The sequence below is a fragment of the Alligator sinensis genome, unplaced genomic scaffold (genome assembly GCF_000455745.1).
Source record: "Alligator sinensis unplaced genomic scaffold, ASM45574v1 scaffold933_1, whole genome shotgun sequence".
In the NCBI taxonomy this organism is placed as follows: domain Eukaryota; kingdom Metazoa; phylum Chordata; order Crocodylia; family Alligatoridae; genus Alligator; species Alligator sinensis.
The window spans coordinates 311,828-333,708 of NW_005842542.1; the positions used below are offsets into that span (position 1 = coordinate 311,828).

At 44.8% G+C, this 21,881-nt stretch overlaps 1 protein-coding gene across 2 annotated transcripts in view; it reads right to left on the minus strand.

Moving 5' to 3' along the window:
- Positions 1-497: 497 nt before the first annotated feature.
- The window catches only part of HEATR3 (HEAT repeat containing 3), a 31,519-nt gene continuing 10,135 nt past the window's right edge, over positions 498-21,881 (minus strand). For both annotated transcript variants that reach the window (XM_025213612.1, XM_025213613.1), the window contains 8 exons: positions 15,979-16,069; positions 11,335-11,492; positions 9,007-9,089; positions 7,527-7,663; positions 5,099-5,187; positions 3,605-3,748; positions 3,325-3,501; positions 498-1,478 (listed from right to left, as the gene is read on the minus strand). In XM_025213612.1, coding sequence (XP_025069397.1) covers positions 1,365-1,478; positions 3,325-3,501; positions 3,605-3,748; positions 5,099-5,187; positions 7,527-7,663; positions 9,007-9,089; positions 11,335-11,492; positions 15,979-16,069 — 993 coding nt within the window. In that variant the 3' untranslated portion in view covers positions 498-1,364. The remainder of the gene's footprint in view (positions 1,479-3,324; positions 3,502-3,604; positions 3,749-5,098; positions 5,188-7,526; positions 7,664-9,006; positions 9,090-11,334; positions 11,493-15,978; positions 16,070-21,881) is intronic.

Below are 21,881 nucleotides of genomic sequence, written 5' to 3' on the forward strand. Positions count from 1 at the left end.
ACATCGTGTGGTTTTCAGAACCTGTGGACTTATCCATAACCTGGACAATGGCTAGAGTTGATTTGATATCCTAGGGCTTACCACCAAGCATCTGAGGTAGATATCATAGGGCTTATCACCAAAGAAAAAGACAAAGACAGACAAGTAACCATAAACAGAAAGATAGTGAAATATTAAGAATCAAAAGCTGAGATAGTATGAATTAGAAGGAAGCAGGATTTACTTAAGAAAATATGGAATTGCTTTGGAAACTGGTTTAACTGTTGGCCTGCCAGGATTAAAAATCACAATTATAACAATTTTGAACAGAATTAAACTTCAGCCTTAGTAACCCAAATAACCTGAATAAAGTTTTGAAGACCATCGTCTGTATTTTCCTCCATGTTCCCTGTTGTTCCAAGCTACATACACATTCCAAGTTTGTTTTTTTTAATCAAGTATTTAATTCAGGAGAGCAAAAGCATCCAATTTTAGATAATAAAAACTAATTCACAAAGAAGAGTTTATTTCTATTTATCTTTATGCATACATGATGCTTCAAAAATAGTGAATGAATTTTATAATATATAATGAATTTTATAAGCCTCTCTCAAATCTCAGTTTATAATTCATGTGGGGTATAATTTACCCAATTATAAAAAATAGTTTTTATCATACCTCAATATAAAAAGTTATGTATGTAATTAGATTTAATACTTCCCTGAATATAAACTTTTAAGCTTAACATATGCTCTAAAAGGAGGGAAGTAAATCAATCAGATTTTCAGAAATCTTAAAAGTACTTTTTACAAGTTTTCCCAAACTACAATTACTGGTCATGTAGAAAGATATGTCTTCTTTGATAAGCCTGAGGGCAACAGATCTAAATGCCAGTTACAGTCTATGCACTTATCATACTTTGCTTAGGAAACTTTTAGCTCTAGAAACTGTTAAGAGCAAACAATAAACATTAAAACAGTAGTTGAACATTAGACCTTTGCAAAGTATCTATTTTTTTATGGTTTCCTGGGCCTACCATGCACCAAGATATAATTTTTATTACTTTCTTATTCAATTAATTTTGTGCCAAAATACAGATTTCTATACAAGGAGAGTAAATTCTATTTACAGGTCTCCAGATTGCAAGAGTACATTCCATCAGTGTTAACATTTAGTCTCAAACTAATGCTGCACTTACACGCTGAAGCCAGCTTTAATATTGCATCAACCCAGGAATTATAAAAAACACTGTATGAGAAAAGCAACATTAACAGCAACACAAAATCCCATTCCCCCTCCAATTCTAGAATTCTAAATACGAGGAAATCAAAATCAAGAAAGCCTTTACTTATAATGCTTTCAAAGTCCTTTGTTTTTTCAAAAAGTCATTTTTTCCCCAATGTCTCTTGATAGGCAATGAATCTTCTCAAATTCATTTTTATATTGTCTAGGACGCACAACTGGTCCGTGCTGTACTGTTTTTTTCCTTCTTTCCGTATCTGCAATAAATATAAATATTGCAGAGAGAGAGAGATTATTACACACACACACACGAGAGAAGGCAAATCTTTCAGACTGGATCAGCCAATTTTATAAGAACTCTGATATCCTCTGGCAGGACACTACTGTCTTGCACTCTTTCACAAGCACATGCTTGTACACACATGCATGCATGAGCACACACATACACACACACTTTTACACAGACTGAGCAATTTATGTTCTAAATCCTTTTACTGCTCACCTATAATAAAAGTAGTCATTACTAATAACATATTTACTTGAATCTAAGATGACCCTCCCCCCCACCCCCAACAGCATGGGGGAAAACCCCACTCATCTTAGATTCACCTATGGGGGGGCGGGGGGAGGTCAGGCAAGTGCTGGAGCTCTTACTCTGGTCCTGAGATCAGGTCAAGGCCAGACACAGACCCAGACAGCTAGCTGCCTGCCTACCCCCACCCCACCCCCAGCTTGCCCTCTGCAGCCCGTCTTACTGTCAGGCACAGTTCAGCTCCTGCTCAGGCTGGATTCCCTCCTGGGTAGGGAGCACATGGAAACTCTATCACCTGCCCCACCAATCAGCAGCAACTGCACTGCTGCATAGCCTGGCAAGGCCTGCACTTCCGTGTGCTGTACTCCGGGGAAGGAACAGAGTCCAAGTAGCAATTGAAAATAAAGGGGAAGGAGGGAAAAAAAGCAGAGACTGCAGGGAGTGTGTGTGTGGGGAGCAGTGACTGGGGGGAGATGCCTGACTCCCAGCTACTGCTCTCCTTGTGGCGGGGGGAGGGAGGGGGGGGAAGTGGACACACAAATTCAAGACAAACCCCCCAGTACTTGATTCTATCTGGAAAATTATGAACAAGTTGATAAAATTTCCATATACAGAATTTAAATATTGGGGGGCTGTCTTGAATTCAGGGTCATCTTAGATTTGAGTATATACAGTAACTGACCCGTGACATTCTCAGCATCTAATTTCACAGATGGATCTGAAATGTGCTTTTATCTTCTATAGCCATTGTAGTGAAAAGATCTAAATATTGGACTTTTTATATATTCTGTAAGTAATACAAAGCAGTTGTAGATTTGATAAAAAGTTGATTAGTGGAGCCTGGCACCTACTTCTGATAGTCAGAATGTTATACTCCAGAATGCCAGGCCAGTGGATACTATGCAACCCAACAACTGCAAAACTAAAAATTAAAGAGTTTAAAAATGATATACAGGCAATAACTTATTAAGTTCACTCCAGTGTGTAACCCAATTCATGAAACATTCTTTTCAATAATTTGCATTTTTTCTAAACATACAAATATTTAAATTTGGTGAACTGGAAATTTCAGTCTGTATTCTCAAGAAAGGATTATTGTTTAGCTAAACAGTATTTAACCAAACAGCAGCTGGATAAATATATGCACACTTAGAGATTCTCAGGTTCAAACAAACAAACAAAAAAGTCAGACTACTTTCAAAAGAAAGTTTTCTCCAGTCCCTCAAAAAGAGATTCTGTCTGGCCCTCTCTTCCTCTGAAAAATCTATCTTACCAGGATTTCAGAAAGAGATGAACAATGACTTGGACACCAACAGTGTTGCCTGATATAACATGGCATTATTTGAGTCATTATGCACATTGTTTAAAATGTGCCAAAGGAACGCAAACGCATATTAGCAAGAACTCTGAGGTTAGTGTTTTCTTCATACTGAATCCTTTAAGATTGAGTGAGCATATTTCATAATAAAATTAATTTCCCAACAGCATAAGCAACTAAACTAGTTTCAAATCTTAATCCACACTGTAAACATTGAAACCTCAAATTGCTTACTGGTATAAGGGATACCTACCCTCATTTTGAAGACTGGCTGGAATTCTTTCAGTGCTGGGAGCAATTTAATCTCAACAGCTGCTGTTTCAGCTTCTTTACCATCTGCAAAAACATCAAAAAGTGCATCCAGAGCTTCTCCAGCTACCACAAGTGAAGAGTCCTTCACAGCCACCTCAAGAAGAAATTTCCCAATCATCTGAAAGAGACATTTTTTTTTTTTTAAATAACACAACATTAAAAAAGGTTTGGCTAAACAAGTGTTTGGGTTCTCACACACACACTTTTTATATGTATATTACCTTTAGTGTTTCAGCTGAATCTTCTACTTTTGCCAGCACACTCCCAGCAATTCCTAGGATACTAACTACATTTACTCTAACACTTACATTGCTGCACTGAATTCCAGCTTCACATAAAGTTATCAGCTGCTCAGGAGTTATGCACTGTTTAAAAAAAAAACAAGAAACAAAAGGCACTTGTCAGATGCATTTAAAACTTCCAAAGGAACACTACTATAAGACTAATACTTAAATCATATGTTTTCATAAAAGATATTCAGACAATCCTACATCAGATAATCAGCACAAATATTATGAAACATGTGAATCCCGAAGCATAAAGATAAAGTGTCCTTGTACTCTTCGAGCTATTTCTCCAGAACAATCTTGAGGCTTGTTGTTCTGGCCCAGCAGAAGAAAAAAAATAGAACCATAAACTACTGTTCAGTTAATCCTTAAAGTGCCAACCTACCTTGCTTTCTGCCTGACTTCAGACCAACTCAGCTAACTACCTCTCTCTATGCCATTAGAGTTCACAATACAGAAAGGCTTTATTCATAGAGTTTAATGTCAAAAGAAACTGTTAGATCATCTAGTCCAGGGGTTGGCAACCTACCAGGAGTGGTGGGTTGAATTAATGCAGCATGGTCTGAAGATAGGCTACCACTTGTGACCCAGCTGCTGCTGCATCCCCCACTCCCCAACTGCTGCTACTGCGCTCATGACATGACTGCTGTTAAATACCATCAATTCCCACCATCCTCCAATTGCCAGTGACACCCTACCTTGACACCAGCCAGATACAACTACATGGCAGGCCACGTACAGCTTGCCAGCTATAATTGTCAAACCTTCATCTACTCTAACATCCTATGAAAACTATGAAAGGACCTCATGAGTTTAGTAGCCCACTGAGCTACTGTGGTTAATGCAAGGTTTCTAAAATCTGTGTCACACAAGGCAACAATGTGGTCAACCTACTACCTGGCCACCTTTAATGCCCCAGCTCAAGTGACCCATTAATAGCTGGATTGACCAAGGAGGGTCTTTGGCATCAAGCCATTATAGTTATTTTTGTTACCCTTATATTAATCCGAAATGCCACACGTGCATGACAGGAAGCTCAATTCTGGGATCCAGCATCACATCCTATCACACCTCATTGCCACTGTAGGGGAAGCTCAGGATTATATCAGCTGGGGGACTCCCAGCCACAGTAGTGCATGATGCACCCCTCCAAATGACAGCCAAGTCAGTTTACGGGGCTCCTAGCTAAAGGCACAGACCCTGCTACACATGCAAATTAAAGTTGGATAGAAACCAGCTATAAAATTATTACACATTTTCCAGCTCTAATTTTACAGCTGGGTGCACCCTTTTAAGACATGATAGTTAATTTGCACATGTAGCGGGTCTAAATAAACTGTGCAATTAACTAGGTAATTGCATAATCCATGTAACATGTAGAGGGGGCCTTCTGCTGAAAACTAGGAAGACTGGAAAAAAGTCTCTCACCTGTGATATGTTCTTTGATGCCATTGTTTGCAAGAGAGCTCTCAAGGCACTAGTTACAGCTTCTAGGAACTCAGCGTCTTTAGGAAATACTGTCCGAAAACAAAACAACACATAGCCAAAACAAGCTTCAAATTATTTTAAAGACATTCCAAACTGAAGAAAAACAAGGTTCCTTTTTCTGCGCCAGCCTCTTCCATCTATTAGGCACTACTGAATATTGAAAGCTAAATTTTTCGAGACTAGACTTTTAGACTTGCAAGGGGAAACCATAATTTTGTGTTCAAGATCAACTGTGCCTGCAACAGTCACAGATTATGCCTAAAAACTAAGACCAGAGATACCCAAGATTAGGATGTTGAGTGACCCATGTATCAGCACAAAATTGCAATCAGAAAATCAGAAACCAAATTAAGGTTTGGCTGAGCACTGGCACCAAGCACCCCAACATCGGAGGCACAACTGCAATACTAACAGGATAACCAAAGGGGAGCTTCATGTGTATTTTAAAACGTAATCCCAGATCTCTTAAACAGGTTTGAAGGACTGTCATGCTTTTGGATTTGAAGTTCTAATCTAATCCCAGAATACTGACCTCTCTCTTTGGGACCTGTATTCTTCCCTGTGAAGCAATAAATACTGGTTCTGTGATTTAAGTTGTTCTCATTGGGGGTGTCTACACGAGACACTACGTTGCTGTAGCATCAGCAGGCACGAACCGTGACGCCACCACTACTGCATAGTAGCAATAAGCAATAAGTCAATCGTTGCTATTGCACAGTAAAGTCAAGAAAACGACCTGTGCAGTGCTGGGACTCTGCAGTACCAGCTAAAACAAATGCTAAATGACTGCGCAGTAACAGCAAGTGCAGTTGGACACACATGTAGATGCTCACATTAACTAACAATTAACTGCCCAACAACACCAATTATCTTATTACATGTATATTAATGTAGTACTTTTTATAGTCTCATTTTACTCTTCTTAGGCTGCTGATCGCAGACTCATGCCAAAATAATAGCTTGTTTCTCGTCAAACTAAGCAGCTAGGCCCCTGTCCCGCAGTCCACGTAATTCATCAGGTGTTATAGGACTTGCCTGAACCTACTTTGTCTTAACATGTTATCTACTATAGCTGGGAGCAGCTCATCCTACAAATCTCACCACAGCAGAAAATGAGGGGCTAATATTTCCGTATTAATGTAAGCAGGCTCCTTTTAGCTGTTCTTTTTTGGCACCACATTTCTTCAACTGTTCACTTCTCAAAACACTATTTAAAAGCTTTCTTTATTCTGATTATTGCGCATTGCAACATGTAGAATCACAGAGATCACAATCCTGCTCCTGAAGTATGCAACAACCTATACACACACACCTTTTTTTAGAAGATTTTTACACTGAGCACCATACCATATTGTGCATTTTGACATGTGATGGCCTTTCACAGCCTGGGCTCACAAAAGCTTATGCTAATATCTATCCATCCATCCATCGATAGATAGATAGATATATATCTATCTATTGCTGGCAGCTGTGAACTAAGAGTTCTGGGCAGGGGGAACAGGGGGATTCCTAAATGTTGGCTAAGAGATTGAGAATTATTAAAGTCATGAATAAGCTAAGTTTTTTAAGCCCTGTCTTATGACTAACATACTTTTCAGTCAGTTTCCAGAACTCTAACAGGCTTTTACTGCTCAGTGAAAGCAAGTCAGTGATGTGGATACAAACAATTTTCACCAATTTTAAGAAACACTCTACTAAAATACAGTTATATTAAGTGATTCAGATCGCCAACAGTGTTAAACTACCTGTGGTATTCTGATCTGCACTAAGCCTCCCAATATGCTGCTGTCTTGACATTTCTGTGAAGTCTAATCTTAGTGAAGTGTCCTATTTTAAAACATCATTTTTGTAAGAACATCATCCATTAGACTGTCTTCATTCAAAAAAAAACCAAAACAAAACAACAACAACAACAAAAACAGACCACTACTATTCTTGGAAATCTAGTAAACAGCTTCTACGCCTAGTTTAAAAACAAAATGTTAAATTCTGTTACACCTTTAAAAAACTTGCCTAACTGCATTTTCCAAACTACACACCTACATGCATAAGCCAGGTCCCACGAAACATAACAACCCTTTCCCCTTCTCTATTGTAATAAACACATTAATTCTGGAGTTGCCTGATGTGACCACTTTTTGAAAAACTTCCTTTTGCTCAAAATATGCTACACGCCAATGCTGTACACGATCAGGGCTCTCCTAGAAAAACAGGCCACATCAGTTTTGGGCATGGCAACTTATTGCCAATATCAAGTATTCCTGCATTCAGAAGGTGGTGTTCAGAAGGGAACATAAAACACAATGGAATTGCATGTTAATTATAATAGAGGCAATCAAACCCTTTAACAATATGATCTGAAATTTACCTGACTGAGAAAAAACTAAATGGGACAGGTGCTGTGAAAGTGACTGAAGTGCCGAAGATCCTCCAAGGCAATCCACATCTGCTACTAACAAAATGCTATGGAGACATGTTAGAGCTCTACATTGGACCACATTCAACCTGGAATAAACAGCAAAAAGAATGCCTTTAGTGACTCTGTACATTAATAATCTTTTTTTTGAGAAAGCAAAGAACTTACATTCCAATAGGAAGTCTGGACAGAGGATATAATTTATGAGATCACTTGAGATAATGTACTTGCAGGGAAATATTTGTATTTTGTTACTGACTCATACTGTAGGAAGCCAGTATGGTCCAGTCTTGAGGGTAAGCCAGCACAGGCCTTTCCTTGTAATGCCAAGCCTTCAATTTCAATTTTACGTTTAAAAAAAAAAAAAAATCTATAAATACTAGGGCTGTGCGAAGCTTCAAGTGCCAATTCAATTCAGAGGAAATTCAGCCCGATTCGGTGGCCGAATCTCCAAACCCGAATCAAACCAGGGACAAATAAAAAGGTCTGAATCGATTTGAACCCCTCCGAATCTTCGGAAAAGAGTCGGAGAGCTTCGATAGTTCGGGCAGTCCCCGTCCGCTGGAGCTGGTAATTAGGGGCAGGGGAGGGGAGGCTGGAGGGGACCCTGGAAGGACCCCTGCTAGGTCCCATCCCCTGCCTGCTCCCCCAGTCTGTCCGTCCATCCCCATTCCCTCCCCCGGGCGACCCCCACATGCACCCCCAGCTGCCCCACCCACCCCAGCTTCTGGTGCTTTAAAAAAGAAAAAGCCCCCACTCACCGGGTGCTGCCAGATGAAGGGCGATTCCCACTGCCCCCCGCTGCATGGGGGGGCTCTGCATGAGCCCCCCGACCCTCCCCCAATGTCACAGCCCCCCCATGGCTGTCTTGCCTGCCCCAGCTCTGGCCTTTTAAGAAAAAAAACGCCCAAAAAACCCTCCGAACTCACCAGCTCCTGGAGCAGCCTCAGAGCTTCAGGGGGCTTGTGGAAAAGCCCCCCACACGGTGTGGAGCAGTGGGGGTCACCCCCCGCCGGGCAGGCATCAGTGACACCGGAGTGTTTTTTTCCCCCTTAAATGGCTGGAGTTGGGGCAGGCAGGGCATCCATGGGGAGAGCTGGGAGGTCAGGAGGCTCATGGCAGAGCCCCCCATACAGCATGGGTCAGTGGGGGGCAGCAGGGATCGCCCCCCCACCTAGCAGGACCCGGTAATCCAGGGCTTTTTTTTTTTCCAAAGTGCTGGGAGCTGGGGCAGGTGGGACACCATTGCCAGGCTGGGAGAGCGGGCACAGGATGGGCCTGGGTGATTCAGCCAAATCAATTTGGGACAGTGATTCAAATCATCAAATCGAATCACTGTCCCCCGAATCGGCCAAATCCAAAGCGAATACTAGCCACTTGACACAAGCCTAATAAATACCCTGAAAATAAAGCATGTCAGTAAAATACCTACTTTTTAATTAATGGTTTCCAAGATGGGCTATGTGCACAGAGGTCTACAGCAACACTGTTTGGAAAAGCAGTTTTGTCAAGAATCTGGAAGGAAAAAAAAAGTTTAGCAGTGAGGTTCTTTCATTCTGGTGACAATCAGGTAATGGGAAATAAGGTGTGCGCTCATCTCAGCGCTGACTCTGCCATTCACACCTGCTACCACACATCATCTTGCCATTGAGGGAATTTGACATCTATTTTGTGGATTATTCAATATTAATTTTTCCTTTGCAGACAGCCTTTAATATGCTTAAAGATGACTTTTTTTTGTATAAATGGGAATAAAAATCCTTGTACTTCAGGAATCAAGTTAGATATTTTATTAGTTAAAAAGTCAGCTCACAAAGTCATGCATACCTAGGGTTTTAATAGGGTCACTATATTTCCAGTTCCAAAAAAGAGGATACCTGTTGGGAGGGGAAAATATGATGGGGGGGGGGGGCAGTTTCTAACTGTTATGGTAAACAACAAGTGTTATTGTCAATTAAAGCCACAGCTCCCTGCTCCTGCTGGTGCCCCTCACTACTAACCCATGGTCCCCCGTTCCCCCAGGGCCCTGCTGGCACCCTTCATTCCCAACCCACAGTCCCTCCCCAATCCCTGCTGGTACCTCTCACTGCCCCCAACTCTGCCAGAGGGGACCCCCAGCTGCCCCTGTCCCGACTGGGCTTGAGTGCAGCGGCTCGAACTTATGTGGGCAGCGGCAGAGCGAGTCCATCCCTGGCACAGGCTGGAGGGAGGAGGAGGGGAGGCCTGTGGCACCACCCGCCCTGGGCTGGGACTCCCTTGCTGTGCCAGGTAGCCTGGCCATGCCCCCCCATGTCTCCCCAGCAGTTTCTCCCAGCTGCCACACCTGTGCAAACATGGGCACTGGGCCCTGGCACCGCTGACCCACCCACAGAGCTCCCTGTTGCCCCCAAAGGCCTCCCCTACCCCCGCTGCAGGACAGATGCCTCCCCCTCGAGCCCTGCCACAACTCCAGCACCTGGACACCTTCCCCCAGTGCCAGGAGGCATCTACCCTGCCTCACACCCATCCCCTCCACACACCCCTGCCATAGCCTCCACCACCAGTACCCAAGCCCTTGCCTTCTAACCCCCTCTCCCCATAGACTTAGCTGCATCCACATGCCAGGGCTTATCCCGCCACCCTGCCTGGCTGTATGCCAGCCATGTGCATGTGCGCTCACATGGCACCCCGGCCTCCAAGCGCCCCAAGCAGCTCCTTGCTGGAAGGCTGCCAGTCTGCAAGGGGAAACCTGCAGTTTCCTCCTTTAAAGAGAAAAATACACATTTTTCCACAGCAAATGGAAAACCCGGATCCCTGGTAAACAGACACGCTGCTAGGGCAAGCTGGGAAATGCAGTTCTACCAGCAAAACTCCAGACATTTGTTCATATTTCAAAGAACTGCCTGGACAGAGATCAAAGGACCCAAAGAGAGGACATGTCCAGGAAAACCCAGATATATGGTAAACCTAGTTTTAAAGAGAAATGCTAAAAGTTGATTAAAATTGTGTCTTCCTGCAGTTCATAAGAATTGGAAAAATTTCTTGGTCTAATCCAGGCTTGTCCAACATACGGCCTGTGGGCCGTCATGAGGCCTGCCAAGCCATTTTCTGAGGCCCAAGGTCCCTCGCTTGGGACAGGCGGGTGGGGGAGGGGAGCTGCTCAACCCCACAGGGCTCGGCTCGTCATGCAAGCTGGTGCCTGGCGCAGGCAGTCAGCAGGGCAGCCCCGGGGGGGGGGCCCTCGGAAGGTGGGGTCTTGGCGTGACCTCTGCAGGGCGAAGCGTCGGGAGCCGGTGTCTGCTGGACCCTGCGCTCCAGGCTCGCAGCACTGAGACTGCAGGGGCTGTGTGCACAGGTGGCTGGGCACCACGGTATGCGGGGCCGTGTGGGCAGGCGGGTGAGGGCCTGTGGTGCAGTGGCTGCCTCGCTCTGGCCCCCCTCGGGCAGCGCCGGCTTGTGGGGCTGCTTGGGGATGGGGATGTGGAGCTATTTATTTCTCTCCTTCAGTCTCTGGGGCAGTAGCTGGCTGGATGCAAAATGGGTCCCTCCTGCCCCTGCCCACCAGCAGCTACCATGAACCTTGTAGTAACAGGCAAGTGCAGTAGGGCTGCACAGGCAGGGTCTCTGGCCCAGGACAGAGGGTGTTTGAATATGGCTCGCCGGCCCACTGGGTGATAAAGAGTTCATGATCCAGCCCCACATTCAAAAAGGTTGGACACCCCTGATCTAATCTAAGGTCTGAATCAAGCATGAGGAATGGCTTAAATTTTGGAGGTTCTACCTTTTTGGGAACAAGGTAGTTCAGAAGTGCAGCATGAACTTCAGCAGAAAGGCAGAGGGGAGACATCAGCAGCCCACTGCCCTCATCGTAGGAATTCTCCATAAACAGATCACTTTCATCACTGCTGGAAAGCTCTTCCCATTCATCATCAGAAGGATCTGAGAACAGAGAAACAGAAGAATACAAATCTGAGATCACACATTCCCAACCCCTGAGCTGTCACGTGCCAACCAGCACAGAAGGCCTCAAGGATTCATGTTGCAGTGAACTCTAAGCACTCATAGCCTCAAGTGCTTCACATGAGCATTACTTGAATTATTAATTCTTTTTCAGAAGTTAATGCTTATTTTAATGTTATTTTATTTTAAGTGCAGCAGCCTGGTGATTATCCAAAATGTCAGTTAAAAGTCCCCCGACCTTCCCGCTCCCACTCTGACTTGTGCTGAGTATGGTGGGTCCCTGACAGCACGTCCAGCAGTGACCTCTCAGGGAGCCCTGCTGGGACCCTGCTACTCTGGCTCTTTGAGCAGCATCAGGATTGTTTGTGGCTGCTCAAGCAGCAGCATAGATTTGTGGGAAAGAAATCAATTATCTGGAATGATGGTGTCGATAAGCAACAGTCTACTCTGTCATGGACTATGGGATCAAACAAAGCAATATTCATTCAAGGAGTGCATATGTAGAGGATAAAAGATTAAACTTTTTCATTAATATAAACATTTTCCCAATACACATTTACAGAATGTTCTAATAGGTCTGAGGTACCTGAAGTGACACTGATTTTAGCGCAGCCATTATTGAATGTGTGTGAAAGCCCATCCAAAAAGCAGGGCTCCAGAAACAAACAAACAGGGGCTGGAAAACATGGCCATATTTGTAAGCAGAATTCAGTGAAAAACTAGAGCAGTATATAATCTTTTATATTAATGGGCTTCTTTATCCGTATAATAAATGTCTCCTTGATCCAGTCTTTCCTCACACCAATCAAAGATATGCAGTATCTGGTACAATAAATACAGCGTAGTTCTGCTAACGAGGATACGTTCTAGAAGAGACTGGGTCTTGGTACTAAGAAGCATTTCTGTCCATAGAGGAAGTTGCATACATACATATATTACTTACATGCAACTCCATCTGGGGAGGCAGACAGGTAATCCAAGTCTCCCCCACTGCCAGATCCTTAATGTTGTGAATAAGGGGTGAAGCAGAGGGAGGAGGAACTGCTGTAAAAATTTACAAAAGATGCTGAAGCATCCTTCCTGGCCAACTGTGGTTATTCATGGCTTACAAATGAGCCAACTAGGCAATGTGTAGAGCCTCCTGCTTCTCAGTGCCAGTCATAACCCCAAAAAAGGAGGTTTCAAACTAAGCCAGTTAACTCCACCACTCCCAGAGTGAACTGGGTCTTTCCATGAATTCAATACATTGGCTAATGCTTGGAAATCATATCCCCAACAACTGAAAATTAAATGAACAGCCGTGTCTAGATTCTGCTTAATTCCTACAGACCTTATTCCGTCTCACCATGGATGGTAAAACACTGTAGCAAAGTAAGGTTGATTGCTTTGTATTTCACACCAAGTGAACAACAGCATATGCAGCTATCCACAAGAGATTTTCCAATTAAAGGAGAGAACCTACGAATTACAGTTCATTAGACTGGAAATCCAGTTTAAAAAGTACTTTCATTTACTATGTGCAGATTTTCTTGCACTGTTAGAAAAGGAAAAGAAACACCATAGGGAATATCTGGTGTTACTAGCATTTTCATCAGAACCAGCAAGGTTTACTTTAGAAGTTATCTTCTAAATGTGGGCACTAATGCAATTAATTTTATATTAGGGTCAGGAGCTGACACTAGAAATTAAAGTGAATAAGTGAAAATTTTACTGCAGAATTTGAGGACTACTCTCTTTATTTCTCAAGATTTGACAAACAAGTAGTAGAGACTAAACATAAAGAAAAATAATTAGGCAGTTGTCACTATCCAAGGAGGATAGTGAAAAAATATAATTATTCCTTTTGCAATTAAGCAACTATTTTTCCAAGAAAAATCTTGCATATGGAGAGCCCTCTAAGCTAACTGTACAACCCAGCTGCTGTCAGTACAAGTTTCATGCTGAAGCTTCTTTTCAAGTTGCTTCCTATGAAATTTGGATGTAGAAACAGTTAAAAAAAAAAAAAAAAAAAGTATATAAACTGAACAGAACAACAAAGTCAGCACAAGATAATGACAATTCCCTGACAAGACTGCAACTTCTGAGTGAAAGAGCAATAAGATTGAAACCCCAATCTGCACACCCATAGAATCCTGTTAATTCTCAAAAACTCTGGTCAGGGACCATCAACACTGCATAGATTCAAATACAGAATCAAAGCTTTAAAGATACTGAACATCCTAGAACATCAAAAGCACAAAAGAGAAAGGGTTTATGCAAATTACAGAAGTAATCTCTTAAAGACTACCAGAACACAAGATTTATTAATAAATCTCCTTTTGTTTAATAAGTGGTTTTGGAGAGCAGCTCATGCTAGCTAGTTTCATTCTTGCAAACCAGTAACATTATCATTTTCAAGAATCATAAACTATTAGTTTACATCATAAAGTACAGTAAGAAGTATTAGTAAGAAGGAAGATAATGTGCACTTTTCCTCAAGCTTTATAAATGGGTGTTTATTTCTAGCAACAGAAACAAAACTGAGGATGCAATTCTAAAGTATAAAAGAAGTGGGGGCAGGAAGAGAGGTGAGGCTAGACAAATTTAGTGGTGGTGCTCTCCATTATAAAACAATGCTTTGTTACTGTTTTTATATCATTAATATTAAAGTCAGAAGATATCCTTACAAACAGGACTCTTGGAAGTTAACTTGAAAATTACTTTTTGACATGTTCAAACTGACGTTTTAAACTAGTGGTGCTTCTCAACCTTTTCCCCCGCATGGGCCAGACAGGCAGTGAATGCCAGGTCTAACTGCACGCCAGATGGTGATTCATATCCAGTGTCTGGCCACATGGAAGGGGGTGGGAGGCAGCCAAGACTGAGCACGGCCCCCATGGAGGGGAAGGGGGGCTTCACCCAGCCCCCCGAGAGGACAGGGGAGGGGGAGGAGAGGACATGACCCAGTCCCACGGAACTCAACCCTGTGGGGGAAAAGGGGGCATGACCTGGGCCCAACCCAACTCCCTATGGAAAAACGCATGGCCCAGCCCCAATGGGAAAAGTGGGCGAGGCCTGGGCTCAACTCAGCCCCCCAGGGGAAAAGGAGCATGGCCTGGCCTGGCAGGGAAGAAGGAGGGGGGTAGGGGGAGTGGAGAAGGGACATAGCCCTGGCCCAGCCAGCTCCACAGGGGAAAAGTGGCCATGGCCCGACCTGATGATGGGGGTGGGGGGGTGGGGCATGCATGCACAGGAAAAGGGCATCACTGGCTCCAACCCTACAGAGGGAAGGGCGCACAGCTTGGATCCCAACAGGCGTGTGGGGCTATATTAATGGCGACCACCCCCATGCCACCAAATGTCTGTACCCGGGGGGAGCCCTGCAGTACACATGCAATGGCTCTGTGGGCCATATTTGGCCTGCAGGCCAGAGGTTTATACTGCTGAAAACTGTTCTTGACAATTGTAAGATGACTAGGGAAGTTCCTGGAAAAAAAAACGGACACATTTAAAGGAAAAGATCACTCTATTTAAAAACTTAGAGAAAAAAATGTAATGTTCACATACAGCTGCTACAGGAAGTCTCAATGGCTGTAATAGAGGAAACAAACATGCCTGAAAGCTTTATATAAAACTACTATTAAAAAGGCAAAAAAAATCCCAAATGTAAAACACAATACTCTAGTATTTTTGCAGTAATAAGAGATTCTAATCCACTGAGTTAGATTCTTCACACAGACAGGCCAGAAAACAGACATTCAATTTTTCAACATTATTCTGTTTCTTTAATATCAGTCATTTTTTATTTTGTAATCCAGCAAACGAACAAAAAAAATGTAGTTCTCCAGCTCCTAAATTAAAGGCATTTCCTAAGCTGCCTTTTAACGTTTTCCTATAAAAAAAAAAAGAGAGAGAGAGAGAAGCTCCAGATCCACATTCTCCTTTTTAACAGTGGGTTTGAAGAGCACCACCCAAAAAGTCAAAACTTGAACTTTAACTGCTGGTGGAAGAGAACCTGAGTTGTAGAGCCTGACTATAAAAAAAAGCTTTGCCAGGACAACTTTGCCAATATCTAGATGCAGTTATAGCAGTAAAAAGTGTTGTCTTTCTCTGCCCCCCCAGCATAGCTTATACTGGTTCATCAGGCACAGCAACAGCATAAAAAAGCTCTATCCCCACAACACAGCTGCACCAGTAATACTTTTAAGTGAAGACCTGGCCTTAATCTGTGAAGATCTTACACCAAAGAGGAGGGAAGTTTGAAACATATATATAGAATTAGCAATAAAAAATAGTCAAAATTAATGCTTTGAGACTCATACACCATAAGGGGCATTAAGGGCCGATAGTTATGTTTGTTCATCTTTAAGGATGAGATAATTATTAGGCCAAGTTAGAGAAGGTCCTAAAACCATCTGAATAAGTTTGACATGTTACTAACAAGAAAAGCTATGTTAATACTTGCAATGAAAAGATGCCTACATACCTTCGCTACTGCACATATTAACAACGATTTCCAGTGCAGTCTGCTGAGCCATCAGTAAAGCTGTCACTTGTTTCAGCTCCAATTTATCTGACTACCGAAAGGAAAAAAATAAATAAAAACTTAATTAGAGGGAAACCCTTCAGGGCACTCTGGTTTTGAATTAGCTAGATTGCCAACAAAAACAGATTAAACATGATACTTCCTGAACCACTGTCACATTAAAAACTACTACTCAATGTTATAGTTCTAGCATGTGCCAAATTTCGAAAGTTCCTGTTACTTCTAATATGCGTATTTTTTTAAAGGACTAATTCACCACCCATCAAAATCTAGCAGTTGATCTGTCCTTCCTCTTCTTGAACACAAAATAAAGCCTGCTCATTTTTTAATTAGAGTAAGACTTGTTTAAAAGCGACACTACCCATTTGCACTGGAATTTTACATGTCAGGGCTCTCTCTCAGTAAACTTTACTGGAATTCTCAGCCAAAACGCTTCAGCTATTTCTGAGCAAACCACTATGCAAAACTACCATATTTCCTTAAATACTTTTTTTTTTTTTTTTTTTTGTTACCCAAACCCCCCTCATCTTACATTCACATACAAGGAAACCTCATTAAATACACTGGTTATCATTAAATTGCTGCCAAAAGCAGTGTGTTAATGCATTTAATCAGATTCCCATTAGCATGGCCCATGTGGGGCAAACATGCTGATGGGAACCGTGCATGTGTGTGTGCGCGTGTCCCTTAAAAGACAGGCAGTTGCTCTCCCAGAAGTCAACAAGCACCAGGCCTGCAGGTAGTGCAATACCAAGTTGGCACTCAGAGTCTGGAACAGGCTCCAAAACCCTCACCTGATGCCAGAAATGCTGATGGGAACACATGTGTGGTGTGTGTGTCCTTTAAAAACAAAAAAACAGAAAGATGTCCCCTCCACACGGAACTGGCACCGGGCCTGGAAGTACTGCAATACCAGGCCAACACCGGGAGGACCAGAGCCAGCCCAAACACTCTTCCCTTGGTGCCAAAAAGGCTGATATTTTTTTTTGATTTTTTTTTAATATTTTGGAAATTTTTTCATGTTCCAGGTCAAATTAGCCAGATTAGTTCCAAATCCTTTTGACTGAGCAAAGTTCAATCATTCAAACACCATATGTGGCGCTGCAACTGGCAAGTATTCTCCACCCCAGACTTTTCACCCTGGGGAATTCAAGATACTTCCAAACCCATTGGCAGGCATCCTATGTGCAGGCCCAAGCCTGGAGGGTTGGGGTTCGGATGCCCCTGAGTCTCGCTTGCCTTCAGCCTATGGCCGCAGCAGCAAGCTAGAGAGGAGTCCCACATTTCCATAAAGTAGGTGTGTAGCCAAGGTCCTCCCACTGGAAGTTGGCCAGAGGGAAGCTAATTACAAGACAGAGTAGACCATGGTCTCCCTCCAGGACAAGGGAGGACCCGGGGACCTCCCATTCTGTCCAGCCACAGGGTTGGACCAAGGTGGTCAAGGGCCCCAAGGCCCGCCACACCAAGGCCCCTGCCCCGCTGAAGCTTTGCAACAGGTCCGAACCTCTTGCAGCCACAGCAGAGCCTGCTGAGTTGCCAGCTCCCGCAGGCAACACAGGCTCAACTGTAGCTACCGCTCCCGCTCCCCCTAACACAGAATGCAAAGTGTTTGTTGTGGGAGACTCCATCCTGAGGGGGACGGAGGGGGCAATCTGCCGCCCCAACCCCTTGGCCCGGGAAGTTTGCTGCTTCCCAGGAGCCCGTATCTGAGACATTGCAAAGAAGATCCCTAAACTCCTCCAGCCCACTGACCACTACCCTATGCTCCTCATCCATGTGGGCACCAATGACATGGCTCAGAACCCTCCCAGCCGGGTCATGAGGCGCTACAGGAATTTGGAAGCAGGGCTTAAAGGGGTTGGGGGCACAGATGGTGTTTTCCTCGATCCTTCCGGTTTCGGGCTATGGGCTGAGGAAGGAGAGGACGATCGAGGTAGCGAACCAAAGGCTGCGGCACTGGTGTCATCGAGAAGGCTTCGGCTTCCATGACCACCGCTCGCTCTTCAGTGAGAGAGGCAGCAAGCTGCTGGGAAGGGACGGCCTCCACCTCTCTCCGCTGGGGAGGAGGCTCTTCTCAGCCAGACTGGCTGACCTGCTCCACCGGGCTTTAAACTAAGCCCGCTGGGGGACAGGGGGACTACCGCCACTTCTGGCCCACTGAGCAACCCTTGCAAAGCCAGCAGGCCAAGGCACTTAAGGGAGCCTACCCCTGCTCCAGCCCTAGAGCAAGCTGCGGGCAAGGCAAGGGCCACCAAGGGGACACTTGCATGCCTGCATACCAATGCCAGGAGGTTGGGGAATAAACAGGAGGAACTTGTTCTCCTACTCAACACAAATAATTACAATGTCATAGGGATAATGGAGACCTGATAGGACTCCACCCATGACTGGACCACGGGTATAGACAGCCTGTACAGGAGGGATCGAGTGGACAAAAGGGGCAGAGGTGTAGCTCTCCATGTCAAGGAGAGCTACGCGTCCCTACAAGCCGACATTGGCACCCAGAGTAAACTACTAGAAACCCTCTGGGTTAAAATCCGTGGGGAACACGGCACAGGATATACAACTGTGGGAGTCTACTACAGACTTCCCTCCCGGAATCAAGAGATTGACCAGGAGTTCGCCAGGGAATTGGCTGAGGCTGCACACTCCCAGTCCATGGTTGTCATGGGGGACTTCAACTACCCAGTCATCACTCAGCCAAATCTGAACGGTCGCAAAGCTTCCTCACGTGCGTGGATGACCTCTACCTGACTCAAGAAGTCTACAGGCCAACAAGAGGCAAAGCACTGCTTGACCTGGTACTGGCAACCGGGGACGACCTAATCAGTGACCTAATGATCAATAGGAAGCTGGGTGACAGCGACCACAAGCTGGTCACCTTCACCATCCGCCATAAAGCTGGCAAGTCAGTAAGCAATACAGAAGTCCTCGACTTCAGGAAAGCTAATTTTGATAAGCTCAGGAGGCTTGTCAGTGAGATTGGCGGTCCTCCTGCGTCTAAAAAGACAGACCTACAAAGGATGAAGGACGGGATCCACATCCACAGAGGAATACTCTGCACTGGCCCAGACCTGCAGAGAGCAAACCAGGAAAGCCAAGGATGCCATGGAACTCCAACTGATAAAAAGTCCTTTTTAGATATGTGGGGAGCCAGAAGAAAAGCAAGGGCAACATTGGACCCCTGCTAAACCAAAAGAGAGAACTGACAACCGACGCCCAGGAAAAAGCCAACTTGCTAAATGGGTACTTTGCATCAGTCTTTCACAAGTCCCATGGGATGCCCCTGCCCATTACAGGACAGGGACACCTAAGTGAGGGTGGTTCCTTGCCCTCCATCAATGCTGACCTTGTGAAGGAACCTTGAGGCTGGGCGCCTTCAAGTCAGCTGGCCCTGACAATTTACACCCCAGAGTACTCAAGGAGCTGGCTAGCATGATAGCTCAGCCCCGGCACAGATCTTTGAGAACTCCTGGTGCTCTGGTGAAGTGCCTGATGATTGGAAGAAGGCCAATATGGTGCCTATCTTCAAGAAAGGGAGGAAAGTGGATCCAGCAAACTACAGGCCCATCAGCCTGACCTCTATCCTGGGGAAAGTCTCAGAAAAAATCATCACGGAGGCCATTCTTAACAAACTGGTCGATGGCAACACCCTGAGGGACAGCCAGCACAGGTTTGTTGCGGGTAGGTCGTGCTTGACCAATCTCATTTCCTTTTACGACCAGGTGACCCATCACCTGGACAAGGGGGAAGAGATTGATGTCGTATAGCTCGACTTTAAAAAAAGCCTTCGACCTTGATCACTTTTTGGCAAAACTGGCCAACTGCGGCCTCGGGTCCACCACGCTCCACTGGCTGGGGGAATGGGCGCCGCTGCGGCCTCGGGTCCACCACGATCCACTGGCTGGGGAATTGGCTCCATGGTCGGACCCAGAGGATGGTTGTTGACGGAAGTCAATCATCATGGTGCCCTGTGACCAGTGGGGTCCCTCAAGGCTCTGTCCTTGGACCTATTTTGTTCAACCTCTTCATTAATGATGTAGACACTGGAGTCAGAAGTGGACTGGCCAAGTTCACTGATGATACCAAACTCCTGGGTAAAGCATCCACTCCTGAGGACAGGAGGGTGATCCAGGCAGACCTTGACAGGCTCAGGAAATGGGCAGATGAGAACCTGATGGTGTTTAACACCGAAAAATGTAAGGTTCTCCACCTTGGGAGAAAAAACCTGCAGCATGCTTATAGGCTTGGCAGGCTTGGAGTATGGCAAGACTGTGACAAAAACACCCAGTTCGAGTCATGACTGGGGGCTAATTAGCACGTGTTGCAATAGCACAAGGCTGGAGTTGCCATGAAGACTGGGCCCAGCCAGGCTGGCAGAGCAAGGCGGGGGGCTGCTCCAGAGCCACTGGGATCTTGCAGAGGGGGCAGCTTGGTCTGGGGCCAGGGCAGAGCCATGATCTACAACCTTCATGCTCTGGGCAGGGGCGCATAGGCAGCGGATCGCAGCTATGCCCTGGCTCCTTGAAGCACAGCCGCAATCTGCTGCCTACGCACCCCTGCCCAGAGTGTGCAGGCTACAGGTCACGGCTCTGCCCTGGCCCTGGATCAAGCTGCCCTGCCACAAGATCCCAGCAGCTCTGGAGCAGCCCTCTGACCTGCTCTGCGGGCTGCCAGCGCAGCTGAGGCCAGTCTCCATGGCAACACCAGCCTTGTGCTATCACAACACAACTGTGGCTGGGGTCTCCATGGAGACCGGCCCTAGTCATGCAGCAGGGGCTGCTGGGAAATGGAGTCCAGCTGCTGGACAGATCCACCATTTTGCCCACCCTGGCTTAAATGCTGTTGACTCTGCTGGGGTCCAAGCCCAATGAACTATATGGTAAATCATAAGGTTTCTGGCTTTGGACTAATATCATATGTAGTTTAGATCACATAAATCTTTCGCCTTGTACTATTTATAACTAGATACAAAAGTACCTGTGCTAACACTTGTAGCAGTTTCAAAAAGTGCAAAATGCATCAATTCTAGGTGAACTAAGTCTATTGTAAATTACTACAGGTATGTTTATTTCAAGATCAGTGTTTTCAAATGTGCTCCTTGCTTCTACATGCTCAGGGAGACGAGGGTCTGACAGGAAGGAAGGGACCAAAGGTCTGCAGGAGGAAGTAGAGGGGCTGAGGGCAGAAAAACTACCTCACCCCCATTTTATTTTCCCTGCTGTAGCAGTGGGAGGGTGACAAATTCAAGGCAAACCTCCAATAATTAGATTCTATGCCTGGAAATCATAATTTTTCCAATTATAGAATCTAATTATTAGGTCGGGGGGGAGGGGAGTCATCTTGTATTCAAGTAAATACAGTATACTGTTTTCCCATTTTTAAAAATGCTGGTGGCCTTTTCTTTGAAAAACTCTCTTACCCCAAGCTCTAGAGCAGGGCCTAGTATAAAGAATGAACCTTCTGCCATGAAAAACTGGCCAAATTCACCTTACAAGCCTCTGAAATATTTCTCTCTCCAATGTACTTAGTAGTGTCCCCCAGCAAGCCCAAGCTATCTGGAGGTGAAAGCTGTCCAAATGTAACAGGGACAAGATCCAGAGCTTGGCTGGGGTTAGAAATTAGTACTAGCTGCAGAGGAGGGGAGATGTAGGAACTTGGACTGGCAATAGAGGAATTGGGACTTGCTGGGCAAAGAGACTTTTGGAACCAAGTTGAGATATTTGAGCAGTAGAGACTGAGACACGTGGAGAAGTGCTAGGAATAGGGACTTTATGTAAAAGAACGTTATTGCTCATAGGCTCGAACAGCGAGTAGCCTCCAGACTAAGGGAAGAGGTGGGG